General features: G+C 44.5%; 1 protein-coding gene across 1 annotated transcript in view; it reads right to left on the bottom strand.

Annotated features, from left to right (window-relative positions):
- EXT1 (exostosin glycosyltransferase 1) overlaps nucleotides 1-18,846 on the bottom strand; it is a 149,838-nt gene that overhangs the window by 17,302 nt on the left and 113,690 nt on the right. The window contains exons 2-4 of the mRNA XM_015856181.3: nucleotides 9,056-9,149; nucleotides 5,250-5,357; nucleotides 1,186-1,305 (exon numbers count right to left, since the gene is read on the bottom strand). Coding sequence (XP_015711667.2) covers nucleotides 1,186-1,305; nucleotides 5,250-5,357; nucleotides 9,056-9,149 — 322 coding nt within the window. The remainder of the gene's footprint in view (nucleotides 1-1,185; nucleotides 1,306-5,249; nucleotides 5,358-9,055; nucleotides 9,150-18,846) is intronic.

Raw genomic sequence — 18,846 nt, 5'->3', positions numbered from 1 at the left:
TTCTCCTCCTGGTAATCCTTAATGGGGTGTGTGCAGGGAAGGGGCAGATGACGGGCACCTGGTTGTCTCTAGGGGTACTTCTTTAAAGGTGAATTAGACTCCAAGAGCTGTCACGTGGTCCTCCAGCTTTGCTAATCTGATCTTGTGGGCTTTGATAATTGCTACTACTTCATCAGGGCTCATGGGGAGACTAAGGATGAAGAGCTGTTTTCATTATGCAGCATGAATGAAACAAGGCAAGGACAGCTATGCCACAGGCTCCAAAAACGTTCTCCGTCCGATTTTCTTCACCAGCGTAGGAAAATCTAAATGACTGTCTTATAGCAGCTGGAAGTGAGCCTGCCATGGGCAACAGCCACCAACATAGCATGAAGTCCTTCACAGTCTGCAGGAGAAAGGGGGATTAACAACCCTGCAGAAAGAGGGCTGAAACTGAATTAGAATTAGCCTAAGACAAACAAACTGGCACCTACAAAGCAAGCCCCTTTCAGTGGTAAGAGTGTGTCAAAAATTTTAGTGCAAAATTGCAAAACAATTAGGAGAGAAAACTGCTTTTGAAACTGTAGGCTGGGCCCTACTTCTGAAGAGCCTTTTATCTTTCCTCCGTCCCTTGAATTCAGAAAGGATTCTCTCCACATTCTGGATCATCTGTCTCCCTGTTTAATAGCAGTCTAATTATGATTATTTATTAATATTTTATAGAAGCCTTTCCCTTATCCTGTGTGTGAAGATAAAACACAGTAACTTACCAGCCCTTATGTTCTTTCAGCCAGTCCCACAGCCCCATCACAAGTCATCAAAATGTTATGAAATGGTCAAGAAGCTCCACAGCCTATTTTTTCCAAAATGAATTCTAGAAAGGTTTCTTTAAGAAACATATCCACTACCAATGACAAGGACAGTGATTCGTAAGCCATAAAGCCTTGTGAAGGCAAGATCACACATGACAACTTTCCCATGTGTTAGACAGCTCCCATTCTTCACTGTGTCAGCTCTCTAATGTGGAGACCAACAATGAAGGAAGTATTTCCTTAGGGAAGAAAACTTATCAAGACACCGAGTGTTTCTCCCAGTGACCAATTGCATGTCATGAAACTCAAGGTCTGATGCCGGCTGAGCACTGGAGCAGCTGCATGGGTAAGGAAACCTCGTCGCTCTGCACAATCCCAGACAGCATTTACTCACCTCTAGTGTAGTCAATACAATCTTCTCAACTGAAGAAAAATAAGCCTCCCACAAGAACTGTGTCTGCTGTCTAAGTGCTAGGATTTTATCCTGATGGATAGACCTGATTGTAGAAGGAATCTGTAATACAAGATGTAATATAGTCAGAAGCTTCAGAAAACAACGCAGTCCCATCAAATTAATATGCTGCTGACAAGCCCTCTCCTCTATTAGCAAGCTGCACAGCTTCAGCGCTCCCATCCAACACGATGTGTGTGCCAACAGCTAGAGCCCTGATGGAGATACAGATGAGACGCAGCCCTTTACAACCTTTGGTACTGGCACACTAGAATATGTGATTTTCTTTTTTTAATTTGCTTTCTCTTGGGTTTTTGGTTGTTTCTATGGAAGCAAAAACTCCCTCCCCCCATCGCTCCCCAGCACTGCGCTGTGGCACAGTGAGCGGCTCCTCCATAAATCCCTCACACACAGCTTTGCACGGACTGGCAGTTCAGCAGACTGGAACCTGCAGGACTCTGGGTCCAACGATAATCCCCACTCTCAGAGTGTATTAAAGGGATCTGGAATTGCATTTACCACAGCATGGCAGCACTAAGTACCCTGAGGAAAACACAGCGACATCTGAAGCAACACTCCACTTTTTGGGAACCTGAAGATCAAATTGCATTTTACTCATTATTGTGGGTGGAAAGAATAATGTCTCTAGCAACACCTGGTATTCACAAGGGAAAACACTGCTTCCTTATTCCCTTCTCCGTGAAAGCAACATTTTAAGTTGCCTTACAAAGAAAACCCTATTTGTCCTGCTGCAGTGCCTTGTGATCAAAAAACAGGACTGCTGGCTGGATCACGAGAGGGCTTCCCTTCTATTTCCCACCCCCACATCCCTCTTCCACACTGGAAGGAAGCTAATGAGCATACATGCCACTGGTTAACTTCTTAGGACCTTGACCATGGCCTCCAGTATGCTACTTTGACAATGCAAATTGACATTATCAAGGGAATTTAAGTGCAATTTGCTTCAATTACAAGGGCTACTCACGGCACCGGAAAGGCCTCTAAGATACTTATTTTGCACATCTGTGCTCTTTCTTCCAGGAATGAGGAGCTGTGCCTTTGCACCCATTCTTTCTGTGATTCCGAATTAGGTCACTTTCAGACAGCCATTTTTCACAGAGCTTTCAGCTCAGACGTGAGCTGTAACAGCAGATACCTTGGCTGTGTGATGCTCCTTGCACATCCCAGCTCACCCTTAAATTTAACTGCAACCCAACACATCTGCCCTTCCCTGGTCAAAAAAACACTTTCTTATTCCTAAAACATTCTGAGAGGTGGCAATGATTGTTACTTGGTTTCATGTGCTCTCGAATCAAACAGTTTCCTATTACACATTTTGTTTGAGTTGTTAAGAATTTGCATGCAATGCATTTCCACAAGAATCAGTATATTTCTTACTGCATTGCTTGCATTTGGGTCTGGACGGAGCAACCCAAAAAACTGTGAGTCTACAGTGCAGTGTCAGATGTGATAATCTTGATTCTGCTAAAGACACTGTTATATATAGGAAAGAATTTGAGCTTCCAAGAAAGTAGTGACTGTAGTCAAGATTAAATGTTCAGGGCGCTAAAGGGGGTTCATTCGCCATGTTCCCTGTATGTCTTCAGGTAAAACCTTCCCTTCAAAAAAGTATGAAAAACAGAAGCCAAACCCCGGCTTTCATACACGTTTTATTTTTTTTTTAACTAACCACATCGCTGTTGCAGAATGGTGTTTGACTGCATCTGATTTTATTCAAGGAGAGGAATACTCTTTCTTTTCTTTTCCAATAAGCTCCAGTGAGTACTGGGATAATGAACATAGCAGCTCTTGTCAGCCTGGTCTGGTGGTTGGTGACTCTGCCCATGGCAGGAGGGTTGAAACAAGATGATCTTAAAGGTCTTTTTCAACCCATCATTCTGTGATTCTATGAATCCATACCAGCTGTCCACAGATACATATTAATCATGTCCATGATCATTACTAAAACAATCATACAATCAAAGCCACTTCACAGTGGCATTACAGCCTCTTTTTCTAAAAACTTAAGCATTTAATCACATTATTTATAGCCTTGCATGTGTGTACATACGTGTGAGAGCAAAAGAAGAAATCAAACCCCATTCACCACCGTGCCACCTGAATGCCAAGGCCACTCGGCCTAAGATGGGTACTGCAAGAAGTCAGGGTTTCACAGACCAGCCCACGCTTGCAGTCCTGCAATGCCAGCACCAAGGATAAAAAAAGGCCTTGGTGCCCACTGTCTCACAACAGCTGGAAAGGAAAATCAGAGCTCCTCTTTTAACTGCATTTGCTTATTAGTTATTAATCTACTTGTCCAGATAGACAGGTGGGGAAAATGATGTATTAATACTAATCTGGCAGGATTACACTGGAATTACTAGAACTGGATGACGTCTTAATAAAAGGTCATTTCAGGAGTAAGTCGGGGGAAGGGAACAACCACCTTGCAAAAATAAATGCAGAAAGGCTGGATTAAATTCTCCAAGCGCTATGATGAGGAGAATATGCAAATAAAAACATCCGAGCTGCTCTAAAACAGGAAATGAAAAACTGTAACATAACAAAAACATTTCCCAGAGCAGACATTCAGGCCCTCTGCCAGCTCTTTAAAAACACTGTTAATAATGGTGCAGTAGCTGTTCAATATGGAAGCAGCTGTGAGGAGAGCGAACGGCATGTTACCGGAAAGCATGAAGATCAGCAAATTATTATCATTTAAAGAGAGAAATAATTCTGCACGGAAAAAAACACTCTGTCCACTGAAGCAAAATCCAAACATCTTTCTTTGGGTTACAGCTTGTGCCTCATTATCGACAACAGGCAGCACTTCACAAGGCTTGCTAGGCCGGCTCTTCACAAATATTTACATCTTCAGACAAGTAAAGCGGCATCTAATGAGACTTTTAAAGGTACTTCAATTTCTGGGTGCCAACCCACCTGCACCTCTGAATGCTCCTCTCCATAGATGGCAACAGCTCACCACTTTGGAAACGAGTTAATACTAACAAAACCCTTCTTCCCATGGGACCAGCCAGTGCGCACAAGTGCACAGTGTGCTCTGCAAACAGCACGCTGTACCCCAAAGCTGCAAATCTCGTGTTTTGTAAAAAGAGTTCTAAATGTTGTCCTGTCCTCATTAATACATTTTTAAGAGGTCAGGAAGAACATCAGTGGTACTGATGCAGAATGACTACATACGAGATGCACAGCGGCCATTGCAGATCTCGTAGATCTCAGCTTTGGGCTGGACAACAGAGTTCCAACCAATGCTGCTTTGAGGAAAGCAATATTTCAAGGACTTTTCCAAATATCAACTTCTCTACATTATTTACAAAACTATAAAGAGTTCTAAAAGACCACAGCGTCCACCAGGGAAACAAACACCAAGTGGATTTAAAGACAAAAGCAGATGCTGAAGGTAACAGGGCATTTCTAGTTCCTCAGCTCGCTTCTGTTGGAGAGATTAACAATGAAGCGATGTGAGCACTGCTTCAGAAAGAAGTGCTGCATGTTCTGGATGTCAAAAAGACTCAGTATCTCCTTCCCAAAGAACTGCCAGGTATTAACTCTGGCCTGAAAGATGGTTCTGCTGAGGAGGCCTCCAGGCCTGCCAGCCATTTCTGCAGCACTGGCAGAGCCCTGAGGTCCAGCTCTTTCTGAAGGAGGAGAGCAGGAACTGCCTTCAGCTTCTTCTCCTTCCCCACAGTTCCAGCTCCAGACATCCCTGCTTGGGAGAGGCATCCACCAGAGAAAATGTCAAGCTCTTGGGCAAAATAAAAAAGCCTCCTGCATTCAAGTATGTGGCCTACTGGCTGCAGTGACCTTCAGGTCAGAGCACAAATGATGTCATATTAAATGAGTTCATCACTGGTGTGACACAGACAGTGCCTTCACTACAACAATTCTTACACAGCTCTGACCTTTTGGATTCATCTTCCTTGTCCGTTTAGGCAGAGGCAGACAACAACCAACTGATCTACTGATGGTCACCATCTTTTTCTTACCTGTAATAGCAACCTCTCATCCCCGATGACGGCAGCCTGCTTCCAATCAATCACTTCTGAGAACGGCAGTTCCCATCCATTGCTGAGCATCACGGGCACACAGGCAGCCTGCACAGAACCACTGCACTCGTTAGTGGGTGTACCCCAGCCCAGCCAACAATTAGCACAAGCCCCAGTGCAATTACGGTTTTCTTCATGGGTTCTTCCCAACGCTCATGCAAGGTCATCAGAAGGCAAGGCAGTAAGGCAAAGAAATCAGAGACCATATCCCACATCCCCACGGTTTTCCTTTTTGGGATTATTTGAGTTAAGCAAAAAGGGAGCTGGAACGTAGAGTGGCTTTTAAAATGTGGTGCTTATGCTAACAGCTGAGGGCAAAGCTGTTCCAATTCGATAAACATAACCCCAGAGGATTTAATACAAACCAACGGCCTTCAGTGGCTCTGTGAAGAATTCAGCAGGGACCTGGCTCCCTCAAGTTTCATAACACTCTGTGAAACAACACTACAGAAAGTGCAGATAATATGCAGGTCACTCCTAAAGTAATGCCTCCTATATATTTCCATGGAAACTACAGCAAATACAGAGAACACAATAACACTACTTGATAGAACAAATTCTCAGCTACAAAACACTATTTTTCAACACAGTTACCAACATTTGCTTTACATTTTTGCCAGTGATGAATAAGAGCCTGCATGCCATGCTTCTAAAAATCTACGCCAGTGGAAGTGACCCACTGTCACATCCACTGTTTGGTCTCCACAAATGTTCAACAAGTGTCAAATATATCACTGGGTGCCATTTTTCCACATGGAAGAATTCAATTCCATCCCTTTGCTTCATAGGCATTTCCACGTCAGATGCCATTTCGTCGAACTGCCCCTCAGCTGCCATCTGTCACACGGCAACAACATCTAACCGAGTATTGGTGGGAGGGTTCAACCTCTACTGCTATACCACCATTTGCCTCTGACATTGAGGGCCAACATCACAGAATGGGAGGTGCTACTTTTGGAGCTGCCCTTGTATTTAATTCCTGATCACTTCTTCCATCTAGAAGGAGTGAATTTCCCATCCTGCTGGATAACAGCTCTCTGAACAGAAGTTACTGCACAAACACAACTCATTTTCCATTATCTGCCTATAGAAACAATAATTGCTCTTGGTTTTAAAACAAACAAAAATCATGTAAGTTTAGTATCTATTTCTAATCAGTATGGTTTGTCTAAATTATTTTATCTTCTATGAGTTGTGTAAAGTCCTCTACACTGAGAGCAAGTTGGCAAATATTGGGTAAACAGCGCCGTGTTTCCATAAATGATCACCACGACATTCCCTTTAGCTGGATGACAATGTAAGATTCCAGCCAAAAACCTGCTGAAGTGATGAAACAACCTGTTACCGGAGGATCTGCATCAGCCTGTGCTTTCGTTCATTTTCTCTGGATAAAGCTAAGCTTGTAAGCTCTGAATATGGCCCAGACTGAGATCTGTTCCCCTGTATCTTCTGAAGAATGGCATAAGGGGCAACTTTACAGGCTGCTATACCTTCCTTTTAAACATATACAGAGGATCTTAGACTAGCCACATATCTGCAATACAGCAGTGCTTACAATGTTTAAAGAACTGTGATCTTCTGTGAGAAAATGACATTAGTGCATGAAAAAAGGCCAACCAGAAAACACTTAGCAATGTGTTTTTATGTTTAAAACATTTCACTAATGTGGATTATGTTTTTCAACATGCCCTGGAGCCAGACAGAAATTGGGAATTCATCATAATCAGTGTATACTGCTGCTACCCTGGCAGCAAAATCCTCAATGCCTGCATTTTATCATGGCCGACCTGAAGCCTCCAAGTTCTGAACAGTGAGGTATGCTCTCTTGCTTTCTATGCTTTCTTCTCCTGAGAAGATTTATCTAACAAGAGCTCCATGACTTGTTGCCCACTCAAGAAAATTGCTAAGTGGTGTTTTTCAGAAGGATCTGAAGCCGGTCTGACTTTTCTCTCTGAAGAGGCTGGAGAGGGAACAACACTTTGAGAGCTCCTTACGTCCCCTACGAAGACAGGCTGAGGGAGCTGGGCTTGTTCAGCCTGGAGAAGAGAAGGCTGCAGGGTAACCTCATTGCAGCCTTTCAGTACCTAAAGGAAGCCTACAAACAGGAGGAGAGTTAACTTTGTACTTCAGTAGACAGTGATAGGACAAGGGGGAATGGTTTTAAGCTCAAAGAGGGAAGGTTCTTCACAGAGAGCAGTGAGGTGCTGGCATAGGCTGCCCAGACAAGCTGTGGATGTCCCATCCCTGGAGGTGTTCAAGGCCGGGTTGGATGTGACCCTGGGCAACCTGGTCTAGTACCACATCTGGAGGTTGGTGGCCTTGCCTGTGGCAGGGGATTTGGAACTTGATGATACTTGAGGTCCCTTCCAACCCAAGTCATTCCATGATTCTTTGGTTCTGTGAGGGGCTATTTAACTTCACCTGAGTAGAGCAAATAGGGAAATGACAGTCCAGAACCTGGATCTCTGGTAGGTTAGAATGTGTTGATTTGTAAGCTAAATGTGAGTGTCCAGTACTTCCAAAATACTCTAGGATATCCAAGACAGCCATCCAAAGGCTGGAAGACATGAAAACACCTAATGGGAGACTTGAATCCTTCAGGAGAAGCGGTGGAAAGTTAAAAGGGCTTCAAATACGGCATCATATACCTACATGCAACCTACTCTAGCTGTAGGTGTCCCTGTTCATTGCAGGGGAGTCAGACTAGATGGCCTTCTAGGGTCTCTTTCCAACTCAAATGATTATAAGATTCTATGATTCTAAGAGAAGAGCTGTGATGCCATTCAATAATAGCTTTACTGCCAACCCTGAGGCACTTCTCAAACGGCGGAACAGTGCCTAAAGCAGTGCAGGACTCCATACAGTGTCCTCATCTGCCTCCTCTGTGACATCAAGAAATGCCCCAGCCTTCTGCTGGGAAGAAGTGCCTTTTGCTCTGGCTCCTACAAGCAGGCAATCCAGATGCAAATCTCAGAAGGGAGCTACAGCATCTGTACAAATGAACAAAGCTTAGGACTGCAGGGATGAGCTGACACTTGCAAATAAAAACAGGTCACGTTGTCTGCATCCGGTGTAGGTCAGTGTCAGTCAGCCTGGGGACAGAAACCTGATCATCATGCTGCTGAATCTGGCTGCTACACACTCAAGAATCCCACTGCATTGCCCTCTGCTGCTGGTCAACAGTAAAAAAGGGAGACTAAGAACCAAAAACACTTTCAGAAAGTGAAGAGGAATTGGGTGCTGTCCAAAACATGCTGCAAGCACCCAGAGATCAGTCTACATCCATCTCTCCATGATGATTCCATCTGGAGCTCTACAACCTCCAGACCACCTTCAGAACGCTCAGCAAGCAGCTATGAAAGCCAATGCAGGAGCAAGTCTGTTTTGGCTAAGCGACAAGGAAGAGCTATTTTACTGCTCCAAGGCTTGTTTGCAGAGGTCACCATCCCCATGGGAAGTCTCACGGCTTTACAAAATGCGGCTCTAAGTTGGTCCAACCTTTTGGCTTCACCATATTCAGGGAAACATTTTTCCTGGAGGTAACGCAATTCAACCTTCAGATGAACGCAGTGCTCAGACCCTCCTGGGAAGAAGCTGCCAATTGCTCCAGAAGTATGAATAGAGGCTTTCGCCAAGTGGATTACTGTCCACGAGGGAAATGAAAGACATTTCCCTCCTCCCCACCCCCCACGATTGTATGTCAAATTGCAGCCAGCGCAGCCAGTGCTTTAAGCTGCAGCTCTTACCTGCAAGGCTTCTAGAAACCTGAAAGAGCCAAGCCTGCGGCCACGGGGAACCAGACAGAAAGTGGCATTGTGCAGCATTTCACGGTAATCATACCTAACAAGAACAGGGGAGAAATGAGAAAATTCAATTAGCAGTGAGTCCTAGAGTAACTGGGCATGAAAATGCAAACAGCTGTTGAGACACATCTGGATAAAATCATCTCTGCCCCAGGAGCCCACCTCCAGGTCAACCAGCTCCCCGGGTGCATGCGTGCACACGTGCATTTGACCCCCCTCAATCACTCTTGTCCAGCCCCAAGGAGCAGCCTCCATGGAAGAACACTAGGAGAGCAGTAAGGACACTGAGAACCAAGGAAATAATCTTGCTTCTGGTAAAAATATGCAGTATCTACGTACGTAAGTGTGCATGAATTCTAACAATAAACTCGGATTAAAAGCTTTTATCTCAAAGGCATTGTCACAGCACCCATGCGAACCTGATTTCTATCCAGACTTAGTCAAAGTCATGCACAACTGTGTTTGTCCCTGTTTGTACACAGCAAAAAACATACAAATCTTCCTTATCAACCAGGCACTGAGAGAGGAGGAGCGATACAATGACTCTCTTGTTGGTTATTGTGAAGGGTGGTGAGAAGAGGAGGGATAAACTGCTTTTTGGCAATTAACCACATAGCCGCAATGACCCCCGCTCCTCTGAACTACAACTTTAAGATTCTTCTGTTTATTTTCCCGACTCCATCAATCACTTCAAAACCACTTACCAAAAATACACATCAAATCCTAACAGTTTCCATCCAGTTATTAGCTAATTGTACTCCTGGCAAACCTGAAGAACTGCAAATGGCACTGACCTTGCTGCAGCGCTCAGCTCGAGACAAAAGGATCAGGACTAAATAACCTTTCCTCCTAAAGGGCTTCCGAGTCTCCAGAGACAGATGTGATTTTGACACTAACTTGTGGCACTGACATTTCCTAACAGTAATAATCTAATTTAACCACAGTCTGCAGGCACAGCAAGTTCTTTGGATTTGTGTGTGTGTATATATATATATATGTATGTATCTCTATATGATTATACTTATATATAAAAAAGCCCAGATCTATGTTAGTATTCTCACCCAGGCCAGACAGATGGGAGTAAGCCAATTTTCAATTATAAGCTCCGTCTTTAAGAAGAGACATCTTGCAAAGGCCCATTTGCTTAAACAAGCGTGTACAGCTAATTTGCACAAGAAAAGGTCACTGTGAATGGATTAAGATTATCTCCACTGAGAGTAAAATAAAAACCCTCGTTGCATTAATTAAAACTACAAAACAGACTTCAAAGTGCGTTCTTTAAAATCGTATCTCAACTTTGGTTAAAACACATACATACACATCCCATGTGAGTGGCATGGAACCATTTATCAGTGTGGGACACTGATAGTCACCCACGTCCCAGCTCTACAGTCAGCAATTACACAGCATATGGGGTGTGGGGGGGAAATAAATGTCATTTTAAGGAATTCATTTTCACACAGTAGGTCTGAGGCTCATTGCTTTCACTGTACATTGTATGACAGTAAATTTTAATAAACACCTAAAATAGAATACCCTCAGGGCTGGAATACACCAGTCATAGGGCTTATTCTTGGTGTATTCTAATGATAGCTATCATTAGCAAGTTAAAAATGTAAAATCCTGATAATATCCCAGAATGCAACAATATCCACCAAATGTCGGTGGCAGAATCAGAGCACAAAGGAAAGCAGAGAAAGAGGCCAGTGGAAGAGAGACCTCCATACGTCAGTGGCGTTTTGTACTGGGCCCTCTTACTTTCATATCTGATTTGCTGATGTTAGAACAGAGTTTTGGAAGAAAATAAAAGGATTTTGTTGACCATTTCCCAAACCAAAAACCAGTTAGCATCTTGCTCTCGCTTGTGCTTTTTAAAGCTGAACCTGTGATTTATTGCCTAGCTCTGGAATAGCATGGTTCATGGTCATCAAGCAATTTATCTACATCATGCATACAGAGAGAGAGCGCCTCATCCTAACCTTGATGTATGGGCACAAAATTTCCACTCACTTCGGGGAGAACCTGCAAATATAACATGAGCAGACCCAGAGTAAAGCAATATCCATCAGGAGATGCTGCAGCTCGTGCACTGCACCGGGCATCCTCCTCATGGACAAATTTCTCTGCAGTTTCAGCCTAAGTGTTTTAAGGTCACCCAACACCACCTCAAAGTGCAGTACAGAAGGACTCATTTCTGATCCCCCTTGGCAAACACCTATTTCTTTGAAATTCTTAAAACCAACATGCTAATTTTACTGCTGCTGATTCGTGGGCAGCATGCAAAGCCGACCTAACTGACTGGCAGCAGACAGCCCTGCATGCTTAAGTACAGACTCAGAGAAGACACTGGCTACAAAAGCATCACGCGGGGAAGGATCCTACTGACCATGTGGCAGACACGCAGCTCCAGGGCAACTGCAAAGCAGAGCTGGAGGCATCTGGCACAGAAGGCCAATGGAAATAAAATCAGCAATAGCAGGAAGTATAAAGGATCGAGTACAGACGGGGCTGACATGTCGATGTGCTGCTGCAGGGCAGCAGGATGCTCCTTCCTTTGGGGCTATCTGATCCAGCTATTGATAGCATTGCACCCACTATGGGCTTGGTCACACCTCTATCTTCAGTGACTGATCCCAGTGAAGCCTCTGGGAGGCAATGAGCTCCTTCACAGCTCGCAGGGGGACTTAGGCTTAAGGAGCAGAGAGAATAGCCAAGGTTTAAGGAGGCTCTTCCAGAGCCTTCTTTTCTTGTCTCCAGTTCTGCTCCCAGAACCACTCACACCCACCAGCCAGCAGCACTTGAAGGCCATGGGGAGGTTTGGTTGCAGTGATGTGGATCCTCCCAGGCCACAGATTCTGGCTCTTGAGGATGGCTCCACACAACCACAGGCCCCACTGGCCTTAGCTGCACCATTCAAACACGTTACAATCCAAAACATACGTGCTTTTAAAAATGTGAGTTATGGTTTTAAAACTAAAATAGCTGCAGAACTAACCCACATCCCTCTTAAGGATCGGCGCTGTGCTTTATTAACTTTCAGGCTTCCTTCCACAATGATTAAGCGCACCACACTCACAGCTAACACTTTTTTTTAGTCAGCATAAACAAATAGCTCTATTTGTAATCAATTCTAATGTATTCACACTTTAATTGAAAATCCCCTCCCTGCTCCCACCCATAGCTGGGAAATCACAGACGGCCCCATCTATCAGGCAGGTGCGAACACTGCAAGGCCACATGTGCCGCTGGCAGCCAGGCGATGTGCCACCCAACACAACGCTCCTGCAATGCTGGCTTCTCCATCCGCTCCTTTCTCCTTCTCATGGGCCGACCCCATCCATCAGCATGCGGTCGGGCTGCCTGGAATTCCCGTTTCCCGTCATCCCGAGGAGCTCAGCCGGCGGCTCTGTGGTGACTCAGCCATGCCATGCATTCCTCCGCGCAGATTAAGCATTTCCCCATGTCACTGAGCTCCCATAAACTACCCTGGGAAACATTCGCACTACCAGTTTTAAAATAAACTGTTTTTTCTTTCCCAAAGTAACATTGTCATCACCACTGAGTGAAAAGAAGGCTAAAAAGGCGGCAGGCCGTTTAGAACAGCACACGTGTCCAGCTGCTCAGCCATAACAGTTATTATCCACTGTACTTCACAAAGCAGCACACGCCTTTTTTGACTCAATCCTCTGAATGCTGACATGGGCCACCACCACCAGCAGGAAAACCTGAAGGACAGATGTGTGCTGTGTATTCCAGCAGCCAGGCCAGGCCATGCCACCACCACCATCCCCGCTGCCTCCCGCACCTCTGGTGACACAGCACGTGCTGCAAGCCAGCCCTACGGTGCCTCCATCAGAAGTCAGATGGAGGAGAATACAGCAGCAGAAACCGAAACAAATGCAGTGGCCTCAGCCCAGCAGTATCTATTTTAACAGTGCCACATGTAATCCATCTTCTGGAAGATGCTGGAGCTCATCTTGGCAGGCAGTATCAGCACATACCACTGGAGATGTCAGATGGGACTGGAGATTTTTTTTTCCCTCCCTGAGCCAAAAATTGCTATGGCACTTCACCAAGTATGTCCAGGGCTCTCTTCCTGAATCTGTGAACCCATGGACGCACAATGCATCTTCCAAAAGAATCTGGATCAGCAGAAGTGCTATGACAAAGCCAGACTTGAAACACTTAAAACACAAGGCTAAACGGCAGAGCGTTCCCTAGTTTTCCAATATATTAAGTTTCAGCCATTAACCAATTGGCCACTTTTCCGTGGGTGAATTCTTAATGCAGATGGTTCTGAACTATTGGCTGGAGAGGCTGAAAAGAAACCCACTTTGTCACACGAGGCGTTTCGTTGCTTGGTTTCCATTAAGGCATGCTGGCTTTTAAATAAACTGTCAAGTAAAACTTGGCACTGGAAACACCAAGTGAGTAACTGTCTTTGTAGGAAACCTGACAGCTCAGCTGTGTGTCAGACTGAGAGCTGCCTGCCTTGGAGCTCCAGGGGCTCACACACCCTGCCTAGAAGGGTGCTGTTGCCATGATCTGCTTGGTTTGGGATTTATGGCCACACGATGCTTTCAGGTGATCTTGCTGCTGGTTAACAGGCTACTGGCCGACAGTCCATTTCCCCCTCTGCAAGGACTGGTTCTGGAATTAGAAAGTTTGGAGGTGCAAAAACATAATTGGAAAACTTTTTTTTTTTTTTTTTTTCCTGCTTAAAGGGCTAATTGATTTCACAGGTGTTTAATTATCATTTGCTGTGAGATAATACCTTGTAGTGCCATAAAAAATGGATTTAATTTTCGAGTGCTTGCAAAACCATTGCCAAAGCCAAGTTAGAGCTAAAGCTAGATAATTATTCTATAAATCAAACACACTGCCTCCTTTCTTTGAAATTTTTAATACTTGGCTATAATGATATCTGACGACCTTGAAACTAACATAAAAAGGATTTTCTTGCCAAGTGCTGACAGGCAGCCATTGGAGTGCTTCTTTCAGCCTGGCTCATTACTGCAGACGCACCCAGCCATGCTGCCCTGGCTGCAGAAGGAATGCTACAGTCAAAGAAGAGTGACAGTGTGCATGAGCAGTGCTCTCAAAGTGCAGGTAATGGCTGAGTCCAATTATGAGCATGGGCTGGGACTGAAAATGCTGCAATATTCACAAGAATGCAGCAGATCTCTGTTAGACACAGCAATGGACACCAAACTTTGCAAACATTCAGCAACTCATGTCAAGGTACAAATGCTTTTCTCCTTTCTATGCAAGGAAGCGTGCCAGCATCTCCTTTAGTTCAGAAGGCTGGATTAACCAAGAAGAACAGGCAAGCATAGCTTAATGTAATGACAGGGGAGCTTTGTTGCAGTTAAGATGGACAGTAGCCACTGAAATCTAAATCATCTTTAGAGTCTTCAATAGCATCGCAGTTGTATTCAGGTCACTTCCATGTTCTGCACAGAAACACTCGGATCCGCAAGGTGTTAACATCAGTGTACAACCTAACAAATACAAAGCGTTTTAACGATTCTGTACCATCAGACACTTCATCTAAATATATATGCAGAAGGCGCTGTAAATCTCTATAGCTCATGTAAAGCATGCACAAGGTTCAGCCCGCCGAAGCTGGCCCACTGGCTGGCGGTGCAGGGATCACACCGCAGTGCAGGGATCACACCACTTGCAGCAAGCAGTTTTATGTAGGGATACACGTTTTCTCACCAGTGTCACTTTGCGTTTGAGGATAATTGCTTATTTAACAAATGTGCCCAAACGTGTCCATAGCATGTCAGAGCCCAATCCTGGTTAGCCTGAACTAGTGGGAAGTGCCCTGCCCCACAGCAGTGGGTTAGAACTAGGTGTTATTTAGGAGGCCCCTTCTAACCCAAACCAGTCTATGACTCGAAGCTGCTGGACAGGGTGAAGACAAGTCCAATCTGCCCAGATCCTCCATCTCTTCAGGTGACATCAGGAAGGCAGATTCCTTCTGACAGAATTCCTTTAACAATAAACTACACTTCGTATCATTATGCGCTTCTACCTTGCCATTTCTCTGGAGATCACAAAGTCCTTTTTGAATATTTGAATATAAAGCACCTCATCGTGCTGGTGGAGAACAAAGCCACACTTCCATCCCACTGACAGGGAAGCCTGCAAAGAGCACTGGCACAGGCACACTCACTGTGGTTAGAGATCGGATATCTCCTAACCTTGGCTTCAGGTTAGGCTTCTGCTAAGCCAACCCCAGCATTTAATACAGAAAAATGCAGAATTAAGTTGAAAGTAATACCTAACTCCTGTCAATGCTTTGAACAGAGAGCTCATTTTTAAAATTAGGGATATCACATTCTCTTTCAGAGTGAATTTATTAGGCTTCAGCCTCCTACCAGTGAAGGAGCATCAAGCACTCGCCCTAAATAGTCCCAGCTGGCCCAATACCTGACCTCAAATGCTCTGACATTCCAGTCACTTGGCGCTGCAAAGCCAGTTTCTTATTGATTTATTCTCTAACTTAATAAGAAAAAAAAAAGGAAGGATTAAAAAAACCCAAAACCTACTACTGGAATCGGTTTGGATTAAAGACCCAAACAAAGAAAAATTCATCCCACATTTTCGGAACAAAGAAACAAATTTTTGCTCATCTGCCACTCAGTCTAATTTTGAGATTAGCGGACATACCTGCAGGCCTCTAAGCACAGAGAAAAGAAAGGCGCATTGTGAGACCTCTCACCCGCCAACACCTGCACGCTCTGAAGCCAACCATTCCCCACCGCCTGTCAAAAGAAAGGCTTCCAAATCTTTCTTAATTATTTTTAAATAGCTCTTTATTGAAAACTCACAGCAAAAAAACGCTGACGAGGATCAGTTTTCTAGAGTTTCAGGCTTGAATATCTTGGGTTACTGAGTGCTTTCACTAACTTAGAAATGGCTGACCAGACTGAAAAGCCCGGCAAGGATAAATATGGATAAAATCAGTGCTTAGCACCCATTTACACCACAGTCCAGCAACCAGACCCAGTGGTGTCCTGACTGCCACAAAGAGCAGCTCTTCCCAGCTCCTGTAGGATTTGGACAGGACCAGCAGGACAGCAGAGTACACACTGCTGAGGACTGAATTGGAAGAGGCTACTGTTCTCTATTCTCGCTTTGAATGTCTGGCTGAACCCTTTACCAAACGATTTAAAATAGTCTGTATGAGGCTTATCATTTCCTATTCAGCTCCACAGATTTTCCCATTATGGCTATCGAGCTCCAAAGCGGCTTGTTGGCATCTTTAAAAGTTATGGTCCTCTAGATGCAGCATCTAAAAATGGAAAGCAAAGATGCGTAATACTGCCTCTAATTATGCAGGATGTCATTTCTGTGAATGACTAGATTTATTTCCAAATTGAAAATAAAAAAAGAAAGAGGAACCCTACGGAGGAACTGCTGGCAGAGCCCCCACGGTGTCTAGGAATGCTGACCCAAAATGTGACCAGGCTTGGAGGAAAAATTAGTTCAGCAAATCCATGGAACAACTTTGAATGAAACAGAGAAGTGAGTTATTTTTACTCATAGGAAGTCAGCTGCAGCTCAGTCCCCATGAGCGGTAACACCACAACACGTCCAAATCCTTCAGCATTTAGGTTGTTTATTAGTTGCTTTTTTGCCCTTATCTCAGGGACGCAGAGTGTTTTATTTCTTTTTTTTTTTTTAATAAATGTGGTAAAAATACCTCAAAAATAGGAGTAGGTCATAAAGTAGGAACAAAAAGAAAACTCTAATTCCATGCATTTAAGTTTTGCAGCACTGAAGTTTAGGGTAAAATCCCAGCACTGCTACAGCCCAGGAGGGTTTCCTGCAGTGGACAGCAGGCCCTGATCTCCTGAACTTAATGAGCAACAACTTCTGCAATAAATCTGTACAGGAATGCAAACCACAGAAGGGCAGTAAAGTCAGCAAATTTATTTCTTATTGCAGTCAACAGTGACTACTAAAATAATTCACATTTTCAAGCAGAGAGAAAGCAGGGAGAGAAATACAAATGCACTGACAGTTGTTTTTCAGTGATGCCTTCCATTGCTGTCCCTGGCACCAACACAGCACTAAATTGGGCCCAGCTAAGAAGCAGGGCCGTGCTCCTCAGCAGAGCCACAATGTGATCTGCTGCTCACAGAACTCCTCTGTGTTCTCATTTCTGCTGACTTAGTCAACCAGAAGGTAAGTTTTCTACTATTTGCTCTACTCAGCAAAAAGGGCCGCTAGGAGAACACAACCCCTCTGCACCTCTGCATCATCAAGTCCCCCTTTGGAGCAGGATTCGTCTCTCCCTCCTGAGCCAGACCAAAGTGCAATCTGCACCCAATTCGATGCACCTGGAGAACTGCAGATGGCTTTTGTTAGGCTGCTTTGACTTCTCATTGGGTTGTTTATGCAACCTCAGTGGTCCTCAATTGACATCACACCGGATCAGGGAAACTTTATTACAGTTAGCACAGCTGGAGAGGGTCTCATTCACACTCCCTAATGTTGGCACATGGAACTTTAGGGCTCCAACTTGGGCATGCAAGACCACTGTCTGAAAATGCCACATGCATGTGGAAGCACACCTACATGTACATACTTCTACAGTGGATTTTCATCTTTTTCAAAACACAGGTATGACATGGAGGGTAGAGTCTGAGGAATCAACTAAAATAACTTGGAAAACTCACTTTGAAGGAGAGAGGGAAGTCCATTTTAAAAACCAGCCCACAGAAGCACATGGATGGTTGCCCAGTTCTGTGTAGTGCTTTCCATTTGCTTTGTATAGGGAGGCCACGTACCTGCTCAGGGTGAATACCTGGCTGCTGATATCTGAATCCCCAGTGCATCAGTGTGAGGAAGCTGAGTTTGCCTGGACGCAGCCCATGTTTCTCACTCCACATTGATGCCTGTTACTGTGCTCAGCACCCAGCACTGTGCTGGATCATCTGCTTTAGGTTTTAGCATTCCTGCCCCACTGGGCAGTGTATGCCTGAACATGCTATGTCTGTTTGCAAGCTAATACATTATTTATACAAACTATTCAGGCATAGCTGCAAAGATATGAAACATTTATCAACAAAGGGACTAGTTTGTCATTTTAAAATAATTATGCTTCTTTAAAGAAAGCAACAAATTCAGTTGCCCCGGAATTATTTATTAGATTGCACAGACATGAAAGGACTCTCTCTTTCAAAGGGAGGAGTCTCTACCCCCAAAGCTTTCATGGAAGGCAGGATACAGCCAGGCACCTACACCAGCCCTACTGGGATGCATGTGGTGCAGGCACAGCACTGCCTGACCAAACTCCTTAGCTCTCTATATGCTCCGTGCACCGCACTGCCTCTTTATTCCTCCTCAAGCACACCAGTCACAAGGACAAATGGAAGCAGAAAGGCATCAGTGTGGAAGTGCACAAGTCGGAAGGACCTGTGCTCTTGTGCGCTTTGCAGCTTGCCAAGGAAAACGTGACAGTCCAGACAAAAAAGCTTAGGATGGGATGCCAGCAGTGTCCAGATTAGAGGAAGGAATGACATCTCTTCGGCCAAGTGTTAACAGCTAGCAGATGGAAGGAAATACTTGCCCTCGTGATGCTGACTATAGCAGAGACCAAGTGATAACACACAACTTCTTTTTTACACAGGTGTGTTAATTCTGATATTAATTTTAGAATTTGTAATATGAGCCTATTTCCTTTTTTTCTGAACCTTCCAGAAATAAGCACAGAGTAG

This window comes from Coturnix japonica, chromosome 2 (assembly GCF_054131305.1).
Source record: "Coturnix japonica strain WE chromosome 2, WE-NBRP24, whole genome shotgun sequence".
NCBI classification, from domain to species: Eukaryota; Metazoa; Chordata; class Aves; order Galliformes; family Phasianidae; genus Coturnix; species Coturnix japonica.
This window is presented reverse-complemented; position numbering and strand designations above follow the sequence as displayed.